Here is a 17,063-nt window from a genome sequence, read left to right as displayed (position 1 = left end):
AAGTTCCCCTCCGAGGCACAAGTCTGGGCAAGGTTGCTTATGGAAGACCAGCGGTTGCCTATGCATACCAGCCTCCCCCTATTAAGGCAACCGATGTTATCCAAAGGAAAAGCGAAGCCCAGTACAGCTTGGCACCAGTGACATCGTAATTCATTTCTACAATTGTGTAAACTGGGGCAACATGAAATAAAGTGCCTAGCTCAAGGATACAACAACACAGCCCAGTCCAGGAATCGAACACACCACCTTATGATTATACGCTCAATGCTCTGACCACTGGGCCAATATATATTTATGTATGTACATATATATTTCTATTTATATATATATATTATATATATCTATTATATCAACAATTGAGGGTAAAATTAATTAATTAATCAATTATATATAATTATATATATATATATATATATATATATATATATATATATATATATATGTCACCAATGGCCCAGTGGTTTGGGTATAGCGACTCGTGTCATAGGATCGCGGTTTTTCAATTCCCAGACCGGGCCCGTGTGAGTGTTTATTGAGCGAAAACACCTAATGCTCACAAGGCTCGGCAGGGCGGGGTGATCCCAGCTGTACTCTTTCACCACAACTTTTATCTCACTCTTTCTTCTGTTGGCTGCTCGCTTAGCCAGCGGGGTGGCGTCATTTGAAGGTTAAAACAATGCAAAGCGCATTGTGATCAGTGATGTGTAGCAACATCTGATAGCCTGGTCGGTCACAGTGATATATATATATATATATATATAACAAAGCTAAAAATATCTTACCACTGCAAATTCTTTGTAGTTTTGTGTGTGTGTGTTGACCATGTATGTATCAAATTATAATTCACACATGGGCACACATATTACAGATTATGTTCATCTTTATAGATTCAATATATATAAAAACAGATATTTTACTCTAAGCACTGTCAAGTATTTGTGTGTGTGTATATGTAAAGCTATTAACCCTGGCCTCCCCACAACTGAGCCTTATCTATATCATACTGGATATATATATGCTGGATTCCAAATTCTAAAATTTTTGGAAATTTTTAATTTATATTTATTTTTGTTTATGCTCTTGTTTGGTTCTTTAAAATCTGAACATACATGTAGTGAAGTTTAGGAATTACCATTTTACTTCTGTCTTGCTGGAATGCAGTTGAGATGTGTGACATTCACCAAAGTCATGTGACTGCTTAGTCAAAATAGAGCAAAAAATATAAATTCTGTAATTAAACTCAAGTATTACTTTCCAAGGAATTAAAGTTTATTAAATGTGCACTTAAATCAACCCAGAAATCAAAATACTGAATTCAAAGCTAAACAAGCTAATTCTGTTATATTTAATTATCATCATCATCATCATTGTCGTCATCACCATCATCATCATTCTCAAAAATGCAAATTTTAAGTGCTTTTATAATAAATATTTTTTAATGTAATCCTTAATAAGTAAATTGTGATTAATATCGGTAGTAGAATATCTATTTTCTCTCTCTACTAATATGTATCTGTATACTTTGCAAATGATGACTTTCCACCGCTTTGAAGGAATCGTATGTGGTCGCTCATTCTACAAGAAATAACAGTCAAAGTTCTTTTTAAATCATGCATTGCAGTCTTTAAAAAAAGGAAGATAAGACAAAGTAATCTTTAAAACATTTATGTGATTAAAAAATAAGAGGGCCTCATGTCTGAAACACCTCTGGTCATCAATCTACTTGAACAGTGCTGCCCAAGGCTAAACAAACATCAACAGTAACTACCACACAACTTTTGCTGCATTGATGTAACAACTATCCGTAAAACAATTCACAGCTGTCTATAGAAATCTTTAAGGATCCTTTTGTGTCTATACTTGAGGAATTGTCCTTCTGGTACTTCTCAAATTCTACCAGCTATAGATCTGCATCCAGGATCAATGAATTATGTGTACCAGGTGTATCTATAGTGTGTAGATGTAAGTACATATATATATAATATATATATATATATATATATATATATATACTTTATTTTAAAGCAGCAAAATTTAACTAAAGCTGTTTACTCGGAGTTTCACGTTCCCGTTCGTCGGACAGTTTTGTTAAAAAAATAAAAAAACTGTCCGACGAACAGGAACGTGAAACTCAGAGTAACACGTTTTGTTGAATTTCTGCTGCTTTTAAATAAAGCATATTACTCTACCACTGGTATTTGAGTACTCTTTTTTCCACCTTGTTTCACATTTATGTGTTTACTCCGGTATATATATGTATGTATATATATATATATATATATATAATAATATTATTAGAGACAAAACCACTATTTTGCAAAACAACAAGGAAATCTGATTTTTTTCCCTGTAAATTTTGGATTTATTCCCTAATATTTATTATATATATATATATATATATGTATATATATGTATATATATATGTTATATATATATATATATATAGTATATATATATATATATATATATATATAATGGTAAGATGCAGGGATCTAAGTATAAGAAGTTTGTAAGTTTCAAGCAGTCTGTGGCAGGTAGAGAGAACAAAAGTGAATAGTGTATGGTCAGGGACAATAACATTGTTATTATAACAATTTATAACTTTTCCCAAATTGAAGTTACAAGGAAATTTGATAAGCTGAAAGTTTCTGTTAGTACCAAGAGTTGCTATGAAAAACGGTTAAAATCCAGATTACACATGTTTCTTAGCTATCTATATATATATATAGCTATCTATTTATCGATCGCTAGACTGATTGATTGATTGATTTTGTTTATCAAATCTCTTTTGTTATTTGCTTTCTGACACCAGTAGCTACTAACACACTATAGTGCTGTAAACACATTGTTACTTGTTGTTGTGGTTATGGTGGTGGTGGTGGTGATTGTAGTGGTGGTGGTGGTTAAAACTTTGCTTTGTTAGAATCTATTTAGAATGATTGTTGTTAAATTTCAAAATTGATTATAAGTGGATTTTTTTTTTTTTAATAGTATTAAATATGATTATGTATCTGTATGTGTATATAATGTGTATGTTTATTTATTTGTATGTGCTCAATGATTCGAATTTATATGCTGCACATGTATAAGTTCTTGACGTGTATTTGTGTGTGTGTATTCATGTATGAATTTGTATGTTGGCATTAGGAATGACATCCAATCATGAAAACCAGGCCAAAACAGGCAGTGAAGCCTGGTGCCGTCTTCTGGCTTATCCTGTCAAACAGTCCAACCCATGCCAACATGGAAACAGATGTTAAATGATGACGATCGTGATACATACATACTACATACATACATACGTACGTACGTACATACATACATACATGCATGCTTGCATACATGCATGCATACAAACATGCATGCATACATGCGTGCATACACACATTCATACACACATACATACACACACACACACACACACACACATGCATACATACATACACACACACACGCACGCACATGCATACATACATACATGCATGCATGCTAGTAATAATGAATAGAATAAAAATGCACTATACCTAGGGTAGAGTATAAATTTGTTTATATATGGTTAGCTAGAATCAGAGTTCATATGTATCTAAAGTTTCATGCAAACATAAGAATTATGTTTATGTTATAAATGAACACTGTTTGAAGAAAAGGATGACAGAATGGGTGATTCTCAGACTGATCAGTGCAAATCTCACACATCAATATTATATTTATACTGTTCAATTAAAGCTTGCAAACAGAATGCTTATAACATAATTGATATGTTTATAGGTAAATTCAAGTATATATAAACTCTGTTTCCAAATGATCATAGAAAAACATGTATGTATGTGCGTATGTATGCATGTATGTATGTATGTATGCATGTATGTATGTATTTGTGTATGTATGTATGTATGTATGTATGTATGTATGTATGCATGTATGTATGTATTTGTGTATGTATGTATGTATGCATGTATGTATGTATGTATGTATGTATGCATGTATGTATGTATGTATGTATGTATGTATGCATGTATGTATGTATGTATGCATGTATGTATCTATTTATGTATGTATGTATGTATGTATGTATGTATGTATTTGTGTATGTATGTATGTATGCATGTATGTATGTATTTGTGTATGTATGTATGTATGTATGTATGTATGTATGTATGTATGCATGTATGTATGTATGCATGTATGTATGTATGTATGTATGTATGTATGCATGCATGCATGCATGTATGTATGTATGTATGTATGTATGTATGTATGCATGCATGCATGTGTGTATGTATGCATGCATGTATGTATGTATGTATGTATGTATGCATGTATGTATGTATGTATGTATGTATGTATTTATGTATGTATGCATGTATGTATGTATGTATGTATGTATGTATTTATGTATGTATGTATGTATGTATGTATGCATGTATGCATGTATGTATGTATGTATGTATGTATGTATGTATTTATGTATGTATGCATTTATGTATGTATGTATGTATGTATGTATGTATGCATGTATGTATGTATGTATGTATGTATGTATGTATGCATGCATGTATGTATGTATGTATGTATGCATGCATGTATGCATGTATGCATGTATGTATGTATGTATGTATGCATGTATGTATGTATGTATGTATTTATGTATGTATGCATGTATGTATGTATGTATGCATGCATGTATGTATGTATTTATGTATGTATGCATGTATGTATGTATTTATGTATGTATGCATGTATGTATGTATGTATGTATGTATGTATGTATGTATGTATGTATGTATGCATGTATGCATGTATGTATGTATTAATACTGAACAGTGAGCTTTATATCCTACTTAACAATCTGACATGGATGCCTGTCACTGAGGAAGTGCAGTACACTGAAATCACATGATCTGGCAGTTCTAGCATGTGTAGTAAATGCAATTATTCATATATCGGAATTACAATGAAACAAGTACAAACACAGGTCAAAGAATATCTCTGTGCTAATGTTTCTTCCATCAAAAATCACTTGTGGAATTATCACATTTAAGTTTTTGCTGATGCCACAGAATAAAACATTGGGAACCTGAGAATAAAAGAATCCATCATCATTAGCAATCTCAAATCACATATTAGCATTAGAACCAAACTGCATGCAGCTGATTGGTTATTATAGCAATGCCATCCTGCACATGCAAAACAACTTGTCACATACTCACACACACAATACAGAGTAGAAAAAAAAGACAGCTTGCTACACCAAATATCCAAAGATGTCCCGAAGATAAAAGTACAAAGCATTGATATATCTTATTTCATACAACCCACTTTGTTTTGGCTTTTCAGAAAAATTAAAAGCATTTAACATATGTACACTTAGGTGTATGCGTGTACGTAAGTTTGTTTGCTTGCATATGTAAGTATGTATGGGTGTGTTTCAGAATGCTGAGCATGAGTTGGATAGACACAACCTGATCATGTCCATAAAAGACTGACCAGGCCAGCAGCAAAAATGTCTTAAGATTATATTACAGAAAGGTTGTAGATAGGAGTACATTTTTATTTTGGATCTTTTCAGTTTGAACGGCAGTTTTTTTTAGCGGTGTCATATGAAATTGTCACCCATAATTATGACCCTAGAATCGATCTATTGCATTTCAATCTCTTTCAGGATTAGGGTTAGTTAGGGTTAGGGTTAGGGGTGGGGGAAGGGTATCTTTTTTTTCTTCACAAATGTAAATAAACCCAATCCGTTTCTTAAACGAGGGACATATTCATACGGCAAGAATGCTTTTTAACTCAATAGACGTCACTGATTGGTAGAAATTGAAAAAAAAAACACAACAAATATCTTACAAACTATAGAATTTTCTCAGTCAAGAGAAAAAGATGTTTTATAAACACATTCTACCAGTATACGAAGTTTAAAATTTTTTAGTTACCTAGAAATTGTTAAAAACTGCCGTTCAAACCGAAAAGATCCTTTATTTTCCCTGTGCAGAACTTGTACCGGATTCCGTAGAGTAATAAAATTGTCTGAGGTTGACTATCCTTTTACTCAGGGTGCATGTATGTATGAGGGAGGGTTGGCATTGAATATTCAGTGGTTACAACCATCATTTCATTATTCAATTATTTAATTTGAGTGTTTTGAAATTATTTGCCGAATAAAATAAGTACATTGACTTGAATTAACTGTACTCTTTGTCTCCAGAATTAATTACTTTATTACATTTGTGTTATTATTTTGTAGCCATTTAACAAAAAAATATTTAAACCACTAGCACCACCACCATATTACACCATATTACATGTAAAATTTTTTTTTTTTTCTTCTTAACACCTTCTGTTCTTTGTTTTGCAATAATTGTCTGTGAAAGTGAAATAATTATAATTTATAATGACCATCGGACAAAGACAAAACAAGAATTTTCATGCAGTTATTCAACCTGGTAAAAAAAAATAGCAGCCAAATATCCTATAAAATGTACTTTAGGTACCTTATAAAAAAAAAAAGGTTTCATTGTGTAATGTAAACTAATATTTTTTGATATTATGGATGGAGAGACCCTTTGATCATCTGCCTGCTGGATCAGGGCTGACTAGGTATTAAACAACAACAGGTTTGTTGTAAATCGTTTGGTGGTTTTCTTTTTCTGTTTTAAGTATTTCTCTTTTAATCATTTCAATCATTGATCTGTGGTCAAGGTACCGTCTTGAAGGGTTTAATTAAACAAATTGACAAAACCTTTATATTTTCAAAGCCTAGTACTATACTGTCTAGTTGTTTGGAATACATATGGGATGTCAATTCAGAAGGACTGAGTTCAAATCCTGATTTGAACATTGTTAGGGGAGTGGAATTAATTTTACCAAAGTGATTTGCTCAAAATTTTCTACTCAAAGACAACAACTTATGTTTCATATCCTGATCGAGTGACTACATAATAATGGTTTCTGGGATTTACCATTATTATAAAGACCCAATGAAGGAACTTCTTGGTCATACAACCTGCTAGATATAACAGCTGCCAAATCTTCTCCAAACTACATCTTAGAGAATACAGTTGCTAATTGAATCATAGGTAGTTCTTGTCCCTTTTGTTGTTCCTTGTGTGTACCAAGTTCTCTAAAAACCTGGAATTCACAGACTCTGTCTTGTTACAAAGACAAAGAAACTTTGATTAACTGAGAGGAGCTAACCAGAGTTTGTCTGGAACTAGGTAGTCACACACACACACAATATAAATACATGTTGTGGTCTGAATTTAGAATCCTCTTCTGGGTCTCCAAAACATCACTGTTTTATCTTCAGTTGTATCACAATAAGAAGAAAGTCTTTTGGTGACTAAGACCAAACTGTGTTGTTTTTTTTTTCAACCCCTCATCAGTCCTGATTTGACTCACATTTGATCAAATGTATTCCAACTGTGACCACCCTGTCTTTTGTTCAGAAATAGTGTATCTTAGACTACATTATTCAGTGTGTACTCCTTTTCTAAGACAATATGATACAATACGACAGAGACTCAGCTGCTATTCTTAGTAGGCTCAGTGGCCATGTAAGAGGTTCTTCATTGAATTCGAAAAAAATACGTTGTTTAATTAAATATACAACTTTGGAAACCATTGTTCCATTGAAAGTTTCTTACCCAAAGCCTGAGATATTTCTTTCCTCTTATGTCACACAAGCTGACTATTGTTTTTGGTTCTCAGCAGCAGACATAGTTTGTCTTCAAATTCCATTAAACATACTTGAAATTAATTTTTAAAAGAAAATGAATAATCCCTGAATCGTATCTATACACATAAACTTTATTATAATATATTTATTATAAAACATTCTTCATTTAATACAGATAATGAATTATGCTGATGTGTCTGTTATCAAATTATTGTAAATTTCTTCATTACATGAAATGGAATTTTTTTAATTTTTAGTGCAATGGTCTTAAAAAATAAAAAGTGGGGAGGAGAAGTGTTGGACTTTTTTTTACATTTTAATTTTTCCATGCCAAAGTCTCTTAATTATTTTTTTCATTTTCTCCACTAAACGAACTTTGTAATCCAATTTAAGATAATCCCATTAATTAAGAAACACTTTCCATGTCAACTCTTCCTTTCTTTTTTTAGTAGATTTTTTTAATATTTTTAAATTCTTTTAATCAGATTTGTAATTTCTATCATGTTGGCAATTTATTTCCTCAGAGGAATTAAGAAAATATGTAATTACTGCATGATACAAATAAATGTGTGTTTAATGCGTAAATTTGTATACACTTAAGTGTGTATAACATGTGTATATATTTGTGTATGTCATTAGTTTCAATAATGAGTGTTCCACTTGTTTTATCAACTGGTCTGTGGTCAAGTAGTCTAGAGGCACATGTACCTTTACCATAATCCTGAGACAGAATCAGCATAACACAGTGCATGACAAGAAACCCATTATATGGGTTTCCATAGTTTCTTTTTACCATCCAAGAAGCTTCCCTAGTTTCTTTTTACCATCCAAGAAGCTTCTCTAGGCAAAATGCTTAGCGGTATTTTGTCTGCCGTTACGTTCTGAGTTCAAATTCCACTGAGGTCGACTTTGCCTTTCACCCTTTTGGGGTCGATTAAATAAGTACCATTTACGCACTGGGGTTGATGTAATCGACTTAATCCGCTCGTCTGTCCTTATTTGTCCTCTCTGTGTTTAGCCCCTTGTGGGTAGTAAAGAAATAGGTATTTCGTCTACCATTACATTCTCAGTTCAAATTCCGCCGAGGTCGACTTTGCCTTTCATCCTTTTGGGGTTGATTAAATAAGTACCAGTTACGCACTGGGGTCGATGTAATCGACTTAATCTGTTTGTCCTTGTTTGTCCCCTCTGTGTTTAGCCCCTTGTGGGTAGTAAAGAAATAGGTTGACTGAAAGGATTGAAACCTTGTATGTATTGCTGATAGGAACTATGTTATTTCTTATGTTAGAGAACACCTTTCTCTTGTCTCAGCCTTTCTACCAAAACCAGTTTTTAAAATTTTTCATAAGTAAACTTCTTCCAGGGACAAATGCTCACCAGTGTTTCATTCTTTCTCATATTCTTCTTCTTCTTTTTTTTTTATTGTCTTTCAGCCAGATTGCAACTATAGAACATGTTAGGGGTTAGGAAAGTAGTTAAAAGATGTTTTTCTTCAGAAATATGGCACCAGTGAATATAATAAACTTATCATTACTGATATTTCACTGATGCCCCTAGCATTATTCCTTTGCTCCCGCAACATCTTTTTCACTTCCTCAAAGAAGTGGTTTGTTAATTTCAGAGAATCCTTGGCCCTTGAGATTATCTCCCTTCTTCATTTGAAGTTGGTTGCAGTTGCCACAAGGCATTCGTTTATTCTTCTCTTGAAGGGCAGATAATTTCAAATCATCCAATATACTTTTGCTCAGCTTTATTGTCTATATTCATACTACTGGCCACATCTTAAGCTTATTTCTCTTCAATTATTTTTTATCAATACAAGATATATATATATATATATATATATATATATATATATCAAAATAAGAAACAAGTATATCCGAGGTAATGTGGTACAATCGTTTCATGCTACCACATTACCTCGGATATCTTTGTTGCTTATTTTGATTATAATCACCCCATGGATTTATATTCACATCAGCGTTGATCATGCAGACACATGATGAAGGGCTTTCCAACCATGACCCTCTCAACTTATCAGGCACTTTATCCAGTGTGTAATTTGATGACAATTTGGTTGCTGTTTTCTGCTGGTTGAATGATTGCATTGATATTCCATCATTGAGTCGTACACATACATATTGATATATATATATATATATATATATATATATATATGCATGCATGCACATATTGTAAAGATTTCACCTGAAAATTGATCACAAGTGTTATATCCTCAAACCATTAATTTCCTTACTTTTATCTTTTCTTCAGACTCCCATGATGTTTAGCAGTGTACAAGACGATCTTTGCATGCTAATGAAATTCCTCTCCAACTCGCCAATCACACATGTGGCGGCCAACACTCATCCAATGGTTCCAACTCCAGCAGTAATCACAATTACCTGCAACCATAACTTTGCTGTCAACAAGTGGAATCCAAATTACCAGCGTAAGAACAGTCTTTTTTTTCTGTGTTTTTTTATATTATTGTTATCATAAAGTGTGTATGTGGTTTGTGTCTGTTTGACTGAATCGGTAGAGCATCAAGGAAAGAAAACTCCTTGAGCTATATTCTTTTATTTTTGTTATTCTTCTTCTTACTTCAGTCATTAGCTTGCGGCCATGCTGGGGCACCATGTTGAAGAACTTTACTTGAGTGAATCAACCCAGTGCTTAGTTTTATTTACTTATTTAATTATTTGTAAGCATTTCTGTCTACCAAATGCACTGATAAAGCTTTGGTTATCCCAAAGCTATAGTAGAAGACACTTGCCCAAAGTGCTACACAATGGGACTGAACCCAGAACCATGTGGTTGGAAAACAAGCCTTTTTACCACACAACCATGCCTGCCCCTATATGGTTATACTTTGATATTTAAATGCCACCCATGTTCCTTTACCTTTCGTATTTCCAATGACAATGATGCACCAATCAATAAAATAAGTACTGGAGTCTATACAATTGATTACAGTTTAGCCACAGTGTCTCCAGTAGAGGCACATTTGATCCCAAAGGTAGGTTGAAGGAAGAGGTCTCCCTTATATGTTCCAGATTTTGTCATGGTTTCTGTGGCTACCCCTTTTAGAACCAACTATTTTACAGAATGCACTTGATTTATTTTCATTTTTAATGCATTTCATTTTATTTTTGTTAATTTTTCTGTTATTTTTTTTTGTTATTTCATCATTAAGTGTATGTTAATGTTGGATATTTTTGTTATCACTTTAGAGCAAGGAACACCTACAAGTTTCTCTTCTGACAAACATGAAAAAGATGCTGAACTACCAGTTCTCATGGATCATCTGTTTGGTAAGGTCAACTTCTTAACTCTTTAAACATTTGGTGATACCCACAGTGGTCTGGTGACAGACACCATGATTTGGTGACGCCCACTGCAGTTTGATAACACCTGCAATGGTCTGGTGACAGCCATATTCATTTGGTGACACCCACTATGGTTTGGCAACATCCCCTATGGTCTGGTGAGGCCCATTACAGTTTGGTAACACCCACAATGGTTTGATGACGCCCACTATGATCTGGTAACACCCAAAATTGTTTGGCGATGACCACTATGGTTTGGTGACACCCACTGTAGTTTGGTGACACCCATAATGGGCTGGTAATGCCCACAATGGCCTGGTGATGCCCACTATAGTTTTGCAATATCCACAATGTTTCAGTGATGTCCCAATAGTTCATTACCACCCACCATCATCTGGTGACACCCCATATAGTTCAGTGACACCCATTATAGTTTGGCTACATCAACAATAGTTCATTGACACCCATAATGACTTAGTGATACTCATTAGAGTTTGATGACCCTGATTCCAACTTAATCAGATCTAATGATATGCATAAGATCTGGTCATCAAATCTAAGTAGAGATTTCAAGCTTAAAATCTTCAAAGCCACAGTCGAACCAATTCTACTATATGGCTCAGAAACCTGGATGTTATCAAAGAAGCTTGAGAGGCGGTTGGATGGAATTTACACTCGCCTCCTTATGAGAGCTCAAAATCTCTCGTGGAAGCATCATCCAACCAAAGTACAAATATATGGGAAACTACCACCTGTATCATCTCTTGTGAAAAGTAGAAGAGTCCAGTTTGCTGGACATTGTTGTGGAGCTGAAAACGAGGTAATTTCTACTCTTCTCCTCTGGAAGCCATCTGCTCGCGATACCAGAGGGCACACACTCTCCTACCCTGATGTAATCTCCAGGGATACAGGCATCCAGCAACAGGACCTCCGTAATGCTATGATGGACCGTGAAGTCTGGCGTAACATAGCAAATTCTATTGTCTCGACCACGTTCGAACAATGATGATGACGTTGTTGTCAACGTAAAAAATTATTCATTTTTTAAAATCAAGATTGTCAAAAGACTGAACTGAACTCCTTCGTATTTAGCTCCTACCTTAGTCTTTGATCTCAAGAAATCTACTTTAGTCACAGAATTACTATGATTAAGGATTTGAGGAGTGAAGATTATTGGGTGCAATCCATCACTTGGAACACTGGCAGTGTTTCTAGAATTCTGTTATTCTAAAATAACCTGTTGTCACTAATAATAATAATAATAATAGTTGCTGTAGTAGTAGTAGTAGTAGTAATAGCAGTAGCAGCAGCAGCAGCAGCAGTAACCGTAGTAGTAGTAGTAGTAGTAGCAGCAGCAGTAGTATGCTGGAATTGCTGTTCTAGAAATTTTCCCCTCATCTCACTCTGCACCTGTAGATTATGCATAATTAGAGCCAAGAGAAGGGACTTAACTCTTGGGCGTCATGATAATTGACTAATCCCATTCCCTTATCAAAAATCTTGATTATTATTATTGAGTGAGAGAGCAGTGCATGTCATCAAAATGACACTGGGGTAAAATATACGAAGCCCAGTATACCCATCATGACTACCCGTCTGATAAGGGTACACTAGGCACATGTATCATAACCATATGTGTGCGACATAGTGATCTCATATCAAGATAAACACTGTATGACCTTGCAGGTGGGGCCCAGTTAGGACTTTTACAGGTCGAGAATTTTGTTCATCCCACTGAAAAGGCTCCTGAATAAGGTTTGTTTCAAGATGATGAACAAAACACCCATGTTTCCAGAGGTGAATTATCCAAACCTCTACTTCTGCTCGTGGTCAGAGATGCACATATCGTCAGTCACTAAGGGACATGCTCAACTGGTTAAGGTCAAACAACCTACAAGCAAATCTGTGGTATTGAGCAGAATATTTGCTGTAGCCCATCTTTTATACCAAGACAAAACAATGTACATGATAACACCTCTTATCATTTGAGAAGCCATGATAATGGATAATTTCCAAAGGTCGCTTACCTGGCAGTGCTACTGAGGGGCGCTGCCTGTTCAAGATAAGCTTTACCGGCACGGAAGTGCCGTCAGCTGGGTGTGCCCAGGATGACGAAACCATTCTACACGCACTCGTCCAGTGCCCGAGTATTGCTGACCTGTGGGTTTATGTTGAACAGCTATTGTCGCGTATAGGATGAAGATTGCCCCGCCGACCTCCTTTAACCGGGAGGGCAAGGCAATTTTCCTCTGTCTAGTGGCTGTAGCGAAAGAGGTGGTATGGTGGACCCATTTGAAAGGGCTAAAGTCAGATGCTTTCTTCTTTGGCCAAGGTCTCATCAACTTTTTCAAGTTTCACTTGAAAAGGAAGATGAGAGTAGAGAGGGAAGTGCTATCTTGTAGCAAATTCATTGAAAGGTGGGTGAATGTCAGAAGACTGGCCAGTATGAACGGACCAATTCTGAGGATACACCTGTGAAAAAAGGTAATATAAAAGGAGAAAAGGGCTCTCTACCCCCTTTTTGACCAGGCTCCTGTGGTTTTTATGGGTTTTTCCATGAGTAACCTTTTCGAAGCACCTCCCCCTATTGGGAGCTTTACTTTGTTATATATTTTCGTTGTTATCTTGCATTTTTACACAGACTTTTCAAACGGACAAAACCCTTTTTGTAACTTTCGTCCTGTATTTTGTCCTTAAATGTTTTATTTGATTTTTGTTAGCCCTTGTGGCCAATAAACGAGAATTATTATTATTATTGTTATTATTATTATTATTAATAATAATAATAATAATAATAATAATGATGATGATGATGATGATGATGATGTGAGCTAGTAGAATTGTTGGCATGCCAGGCAGAATGCTTAGGAGCATTTTGTCTGTCTTCATGTTCTGAGCACAATTTCTGCTGAGGTTGATTTTGTCTTTCATCCTTTTGAGGTCGATAAATTAAGTATCAATGAACACTGGGGTCAGTGTAATTGACTAGTCCCTTCTCCCCCAAATTTCAGGCCTTGTGCCTTTAGAAGACAGGATTATTATTATTATTATTTCCATATCACCAGCAATATATATATACACCTGGCACTTTAAATTATATTCAATCCTACAAAAAGATCTTCAATGTGCTCACTGGCCCTGCTAGAAATAGTTCCCAAGTCTCCTCTTGTTTACCTACCACCTTAAAATATGGGATAAATTAGATAATTTCACTCAGATATACTTGGGCTGAAAGTAAAAGATGAAGGTCAAGGCTGTAAGGCCTTTGAACATACATCTACTTGTCCAGGGATGGCCTAAACAACAACTATTTTAAGTTATAACACTGAATAACTATCAGGTCCTATATAGACTGTAAATTACCATATGATAGTAATAATATAATAGTCTTAAAGTAATCGTGACTTATGTTATTAATTAGCCTGATTTGTTTTGAGTTTGTGTTTTTTGTTTCATATGAATATTGTTTTGTTTTGTAGCTCAGAATACTGGTTTACATCGAAGGACGCTCGGGGATAACTTTGATCAACGGCTCAAAGTCACTCACTCAAGTTTTGTCACTACAGCGGATAACAGGTTCATTTTTGCTTGCGGATTTTGGGATAAAAGTTTCCGCATCTTTGCCACTGATTATGGTAATTTTTCTCAATGATTTTATTATCTTTTATCTTTTACCTTTTTCCAGTCATTTGACTGCAGCCATGCTGGAGCACCAAATTAAAGGGTTTTAGTGACTTATTTTTTTAAAGCCTGGTACTTGTTCTATCATCTCTTTTGCCAGTTGCTAGGTTACAGGGACGTAAACACACCAACACTAGTTGTCAAGTGATGGTGTGGTGGAGACAGACACAAAGATATGCACACACACAAACAAACACACACACACACACACACACACACACACAAACACACACACACACACCACACACACACACAAACCACACACACACACAGAGAAACACACACACACACTTACATACATATACACAATGGGCTTATTTCAGTTTCCATCTACCGATGTTGATGTTAGGACGAATGGTGGCGACAGGGAAGGAGGTTTTCGAATGCTGTTGGACAAAGTCGATGAGTCTCTATGTGGCTGCTGTTGTGTTGTCACTGGAACTGGCTGTGTCCTGTGTGGTCAGTGGCTAGACCTTAAAAGGTCTGGGACCAATGAGCCCAAGATGCGGAGAAGCTGGAGTTTTTATAGGGAGCAGTCAGGGTTTAGAACAGACTGTCTCATGTGACCTTATTTGAAGGCTGCAACTGGTGGGGTTGCATTTTTGCATGCAATAGAGCAAGAAACAAATTGCGCCAATACAAACCAATCAGAGTAGTGGACTCAACAGGGTCTAAAAGTGTGGCCAAAGGCTAGCTGTTATCTACTACATCCGTATTTATGTATATATAACAGAGAGGAGAGGAATTTCCCTCAAGCATACGCTACACATTGTTATCTTGTTTGGTATATCCATCTTGTGTTGATATTTTATCTTATTATATTGTGTTTAACCCCATTAATTGTATTAACCTTATCCTTCTGTAAAACCCTGCAAAACTTAATGATCAGTTTACTTCTTCAAATGTAATAATGAAATAGATTTTAATGTATTTAGTAAAATATCTTAAAATAATAACTGCCTTATTTTTTAAGTAGGGAAGATTCTTATACTCTCTCTTTACTCTTTTACTTGTTTCAGTCATTTGACTGCGGCCATGCTGGAGCACCGCCTTTAGTCGAGCAAATCGACCCCGGGACTTATTCTTTGTAAGCCCAGTATTTATTCTATCGGTCTCTTTTGCCGAACCGCTAAGTGACGGGGACGTAAACACACCAGCATCGGTTGTCAAGCAATGCTAAGGGGACAAACACAGACCCACACACACATACACATATATATATACGACAGGCTTCTTTCAGTTTCCGTCTACCAAATCCACTCACAAGGCATTGGTCGGCCCGGGGCTATAGCAGAAGACACTTGCCCAAGATGCCACGCAGTGGGACTGAACGCGGAACCATGTGGTTGGTAGCAAGCTACCTACCACACAGCCACTCCTGCGCCTATATATATATATATACATATATACGACAGCTTCTTTCAGTTTCCGTCTACCAAATCCACTCACAAGGCTTTGGTCGGCCCAGGGCTATAGCAGAAGACACTTGCCCAAGATGCCACGCAGTGGGACTGAACGCGGAACCATGTGGTTGGTTAGCAAGCTACCTACCACACAGCCACTCCTGCGCCTATATATATATATACATATATACGACAGGCTTCTTTCAGTTTCCGTCTACCAAATCCACTCACAGGCTTTGGTCGGCCCAGGGCTATAGCAGAAGACACTTGCCCAAGATGCACGCAGTGGGACTGAACACGGAACCATGTGGTTGGTTAGCAAGCTACCTACCACACAGCCACTCCTGCGCCTATATATATATATATATATACGACAGGCTTCTTTCAGTTTCCGTCTACCAATCCACTCACAAGGCTTTGGTCGGCCCAGGGCTATAGCAGAAGACACTTGCCCAAGATGCCACGCAGTGGGACTGAACGCGGAACCATGTGGTTGGTTAGCAAGCTACCTACCACACAGCCACTCCTGCGCCTATAATATATATATACATATATACGACAGGCTTCTTTCAGTGTTTCCGTCTACCAAATCCACTCACAAGGCATTGGTCGGCCCAGGGCTATAGCAGAAGACACTTGCCCAAGATGCCACGCAGTGGGACTGAACGCGGAACCATGTGGTTGGTTAGCAAGCTACCTACCACACAGCCACTCCTGCGCCTATATATATATATACATATATACGACAGGCTTCTTTCAGTTTCCGTCTACCAAATCCACTCACAAGGCTTTGGTCGCCCAGGGCTATAGCAGAAGACACTTGCCAAGATGCCACGCAGTGGGACTGAACGCGGAACCATGTGGTTGGTTAGCAAGCTACCTACCACACAGCCACTCCTGCGCCTATATATATATATATACATATATACGACAGGCTTCTTTCAGTTTCCGTCTACCAAATCCACTCACAAGGCT

General features: G+C 36.0%; 1 protein-coding gene across 6 annotated transcripts in view; it reads left to right on the top strand.

The window, feature by feature from the left end:
* Positions 1–17,063, top strand: part of LOC115222454 (neurobeachin) — a 322,620-nt gene that overhangs the window by 290,250 nt on the left and 15,307 nt on the right. For all 6 annotated transcript variants that reach the window (XM_036511698.1, XM_036511695.1, XM_036511694.1 and 3 more), the window contains 3 exons: positions 9,950–10,127; positions 10,909–10,989; positions 14,484–14,639. In XM_036511698.1, the coding sequence (XP_036367591.1) occupies positions 9,950–10,127; positions 10,909–10,989; positions 14,484–14,639 (415 nt within the window). The remainder of the gene's footprint in view (positions 1–9,949; positions 10,128–10,908; positions 10,990–14,483; positions 14,640–17,063) is intronic.

This window comes from Octopus sinensis, linkage group LG20 (genome assembly GCF_006345805.1).
Source record: "Octopus sinensis linkage group LG20, ASM634580v1, whole genome shotgun sequence".
Lineage (NCBI taxonomy): Eukaryota > Metazoa > Mollusca > Cephalopoda > Octopoda > Octopodidae > Octopus > Octopus sinensis.
Note: the sequence above shows the minus strand (reverse complement) of the source record. Positions and strands in the feature narration are given on the sequence as shown.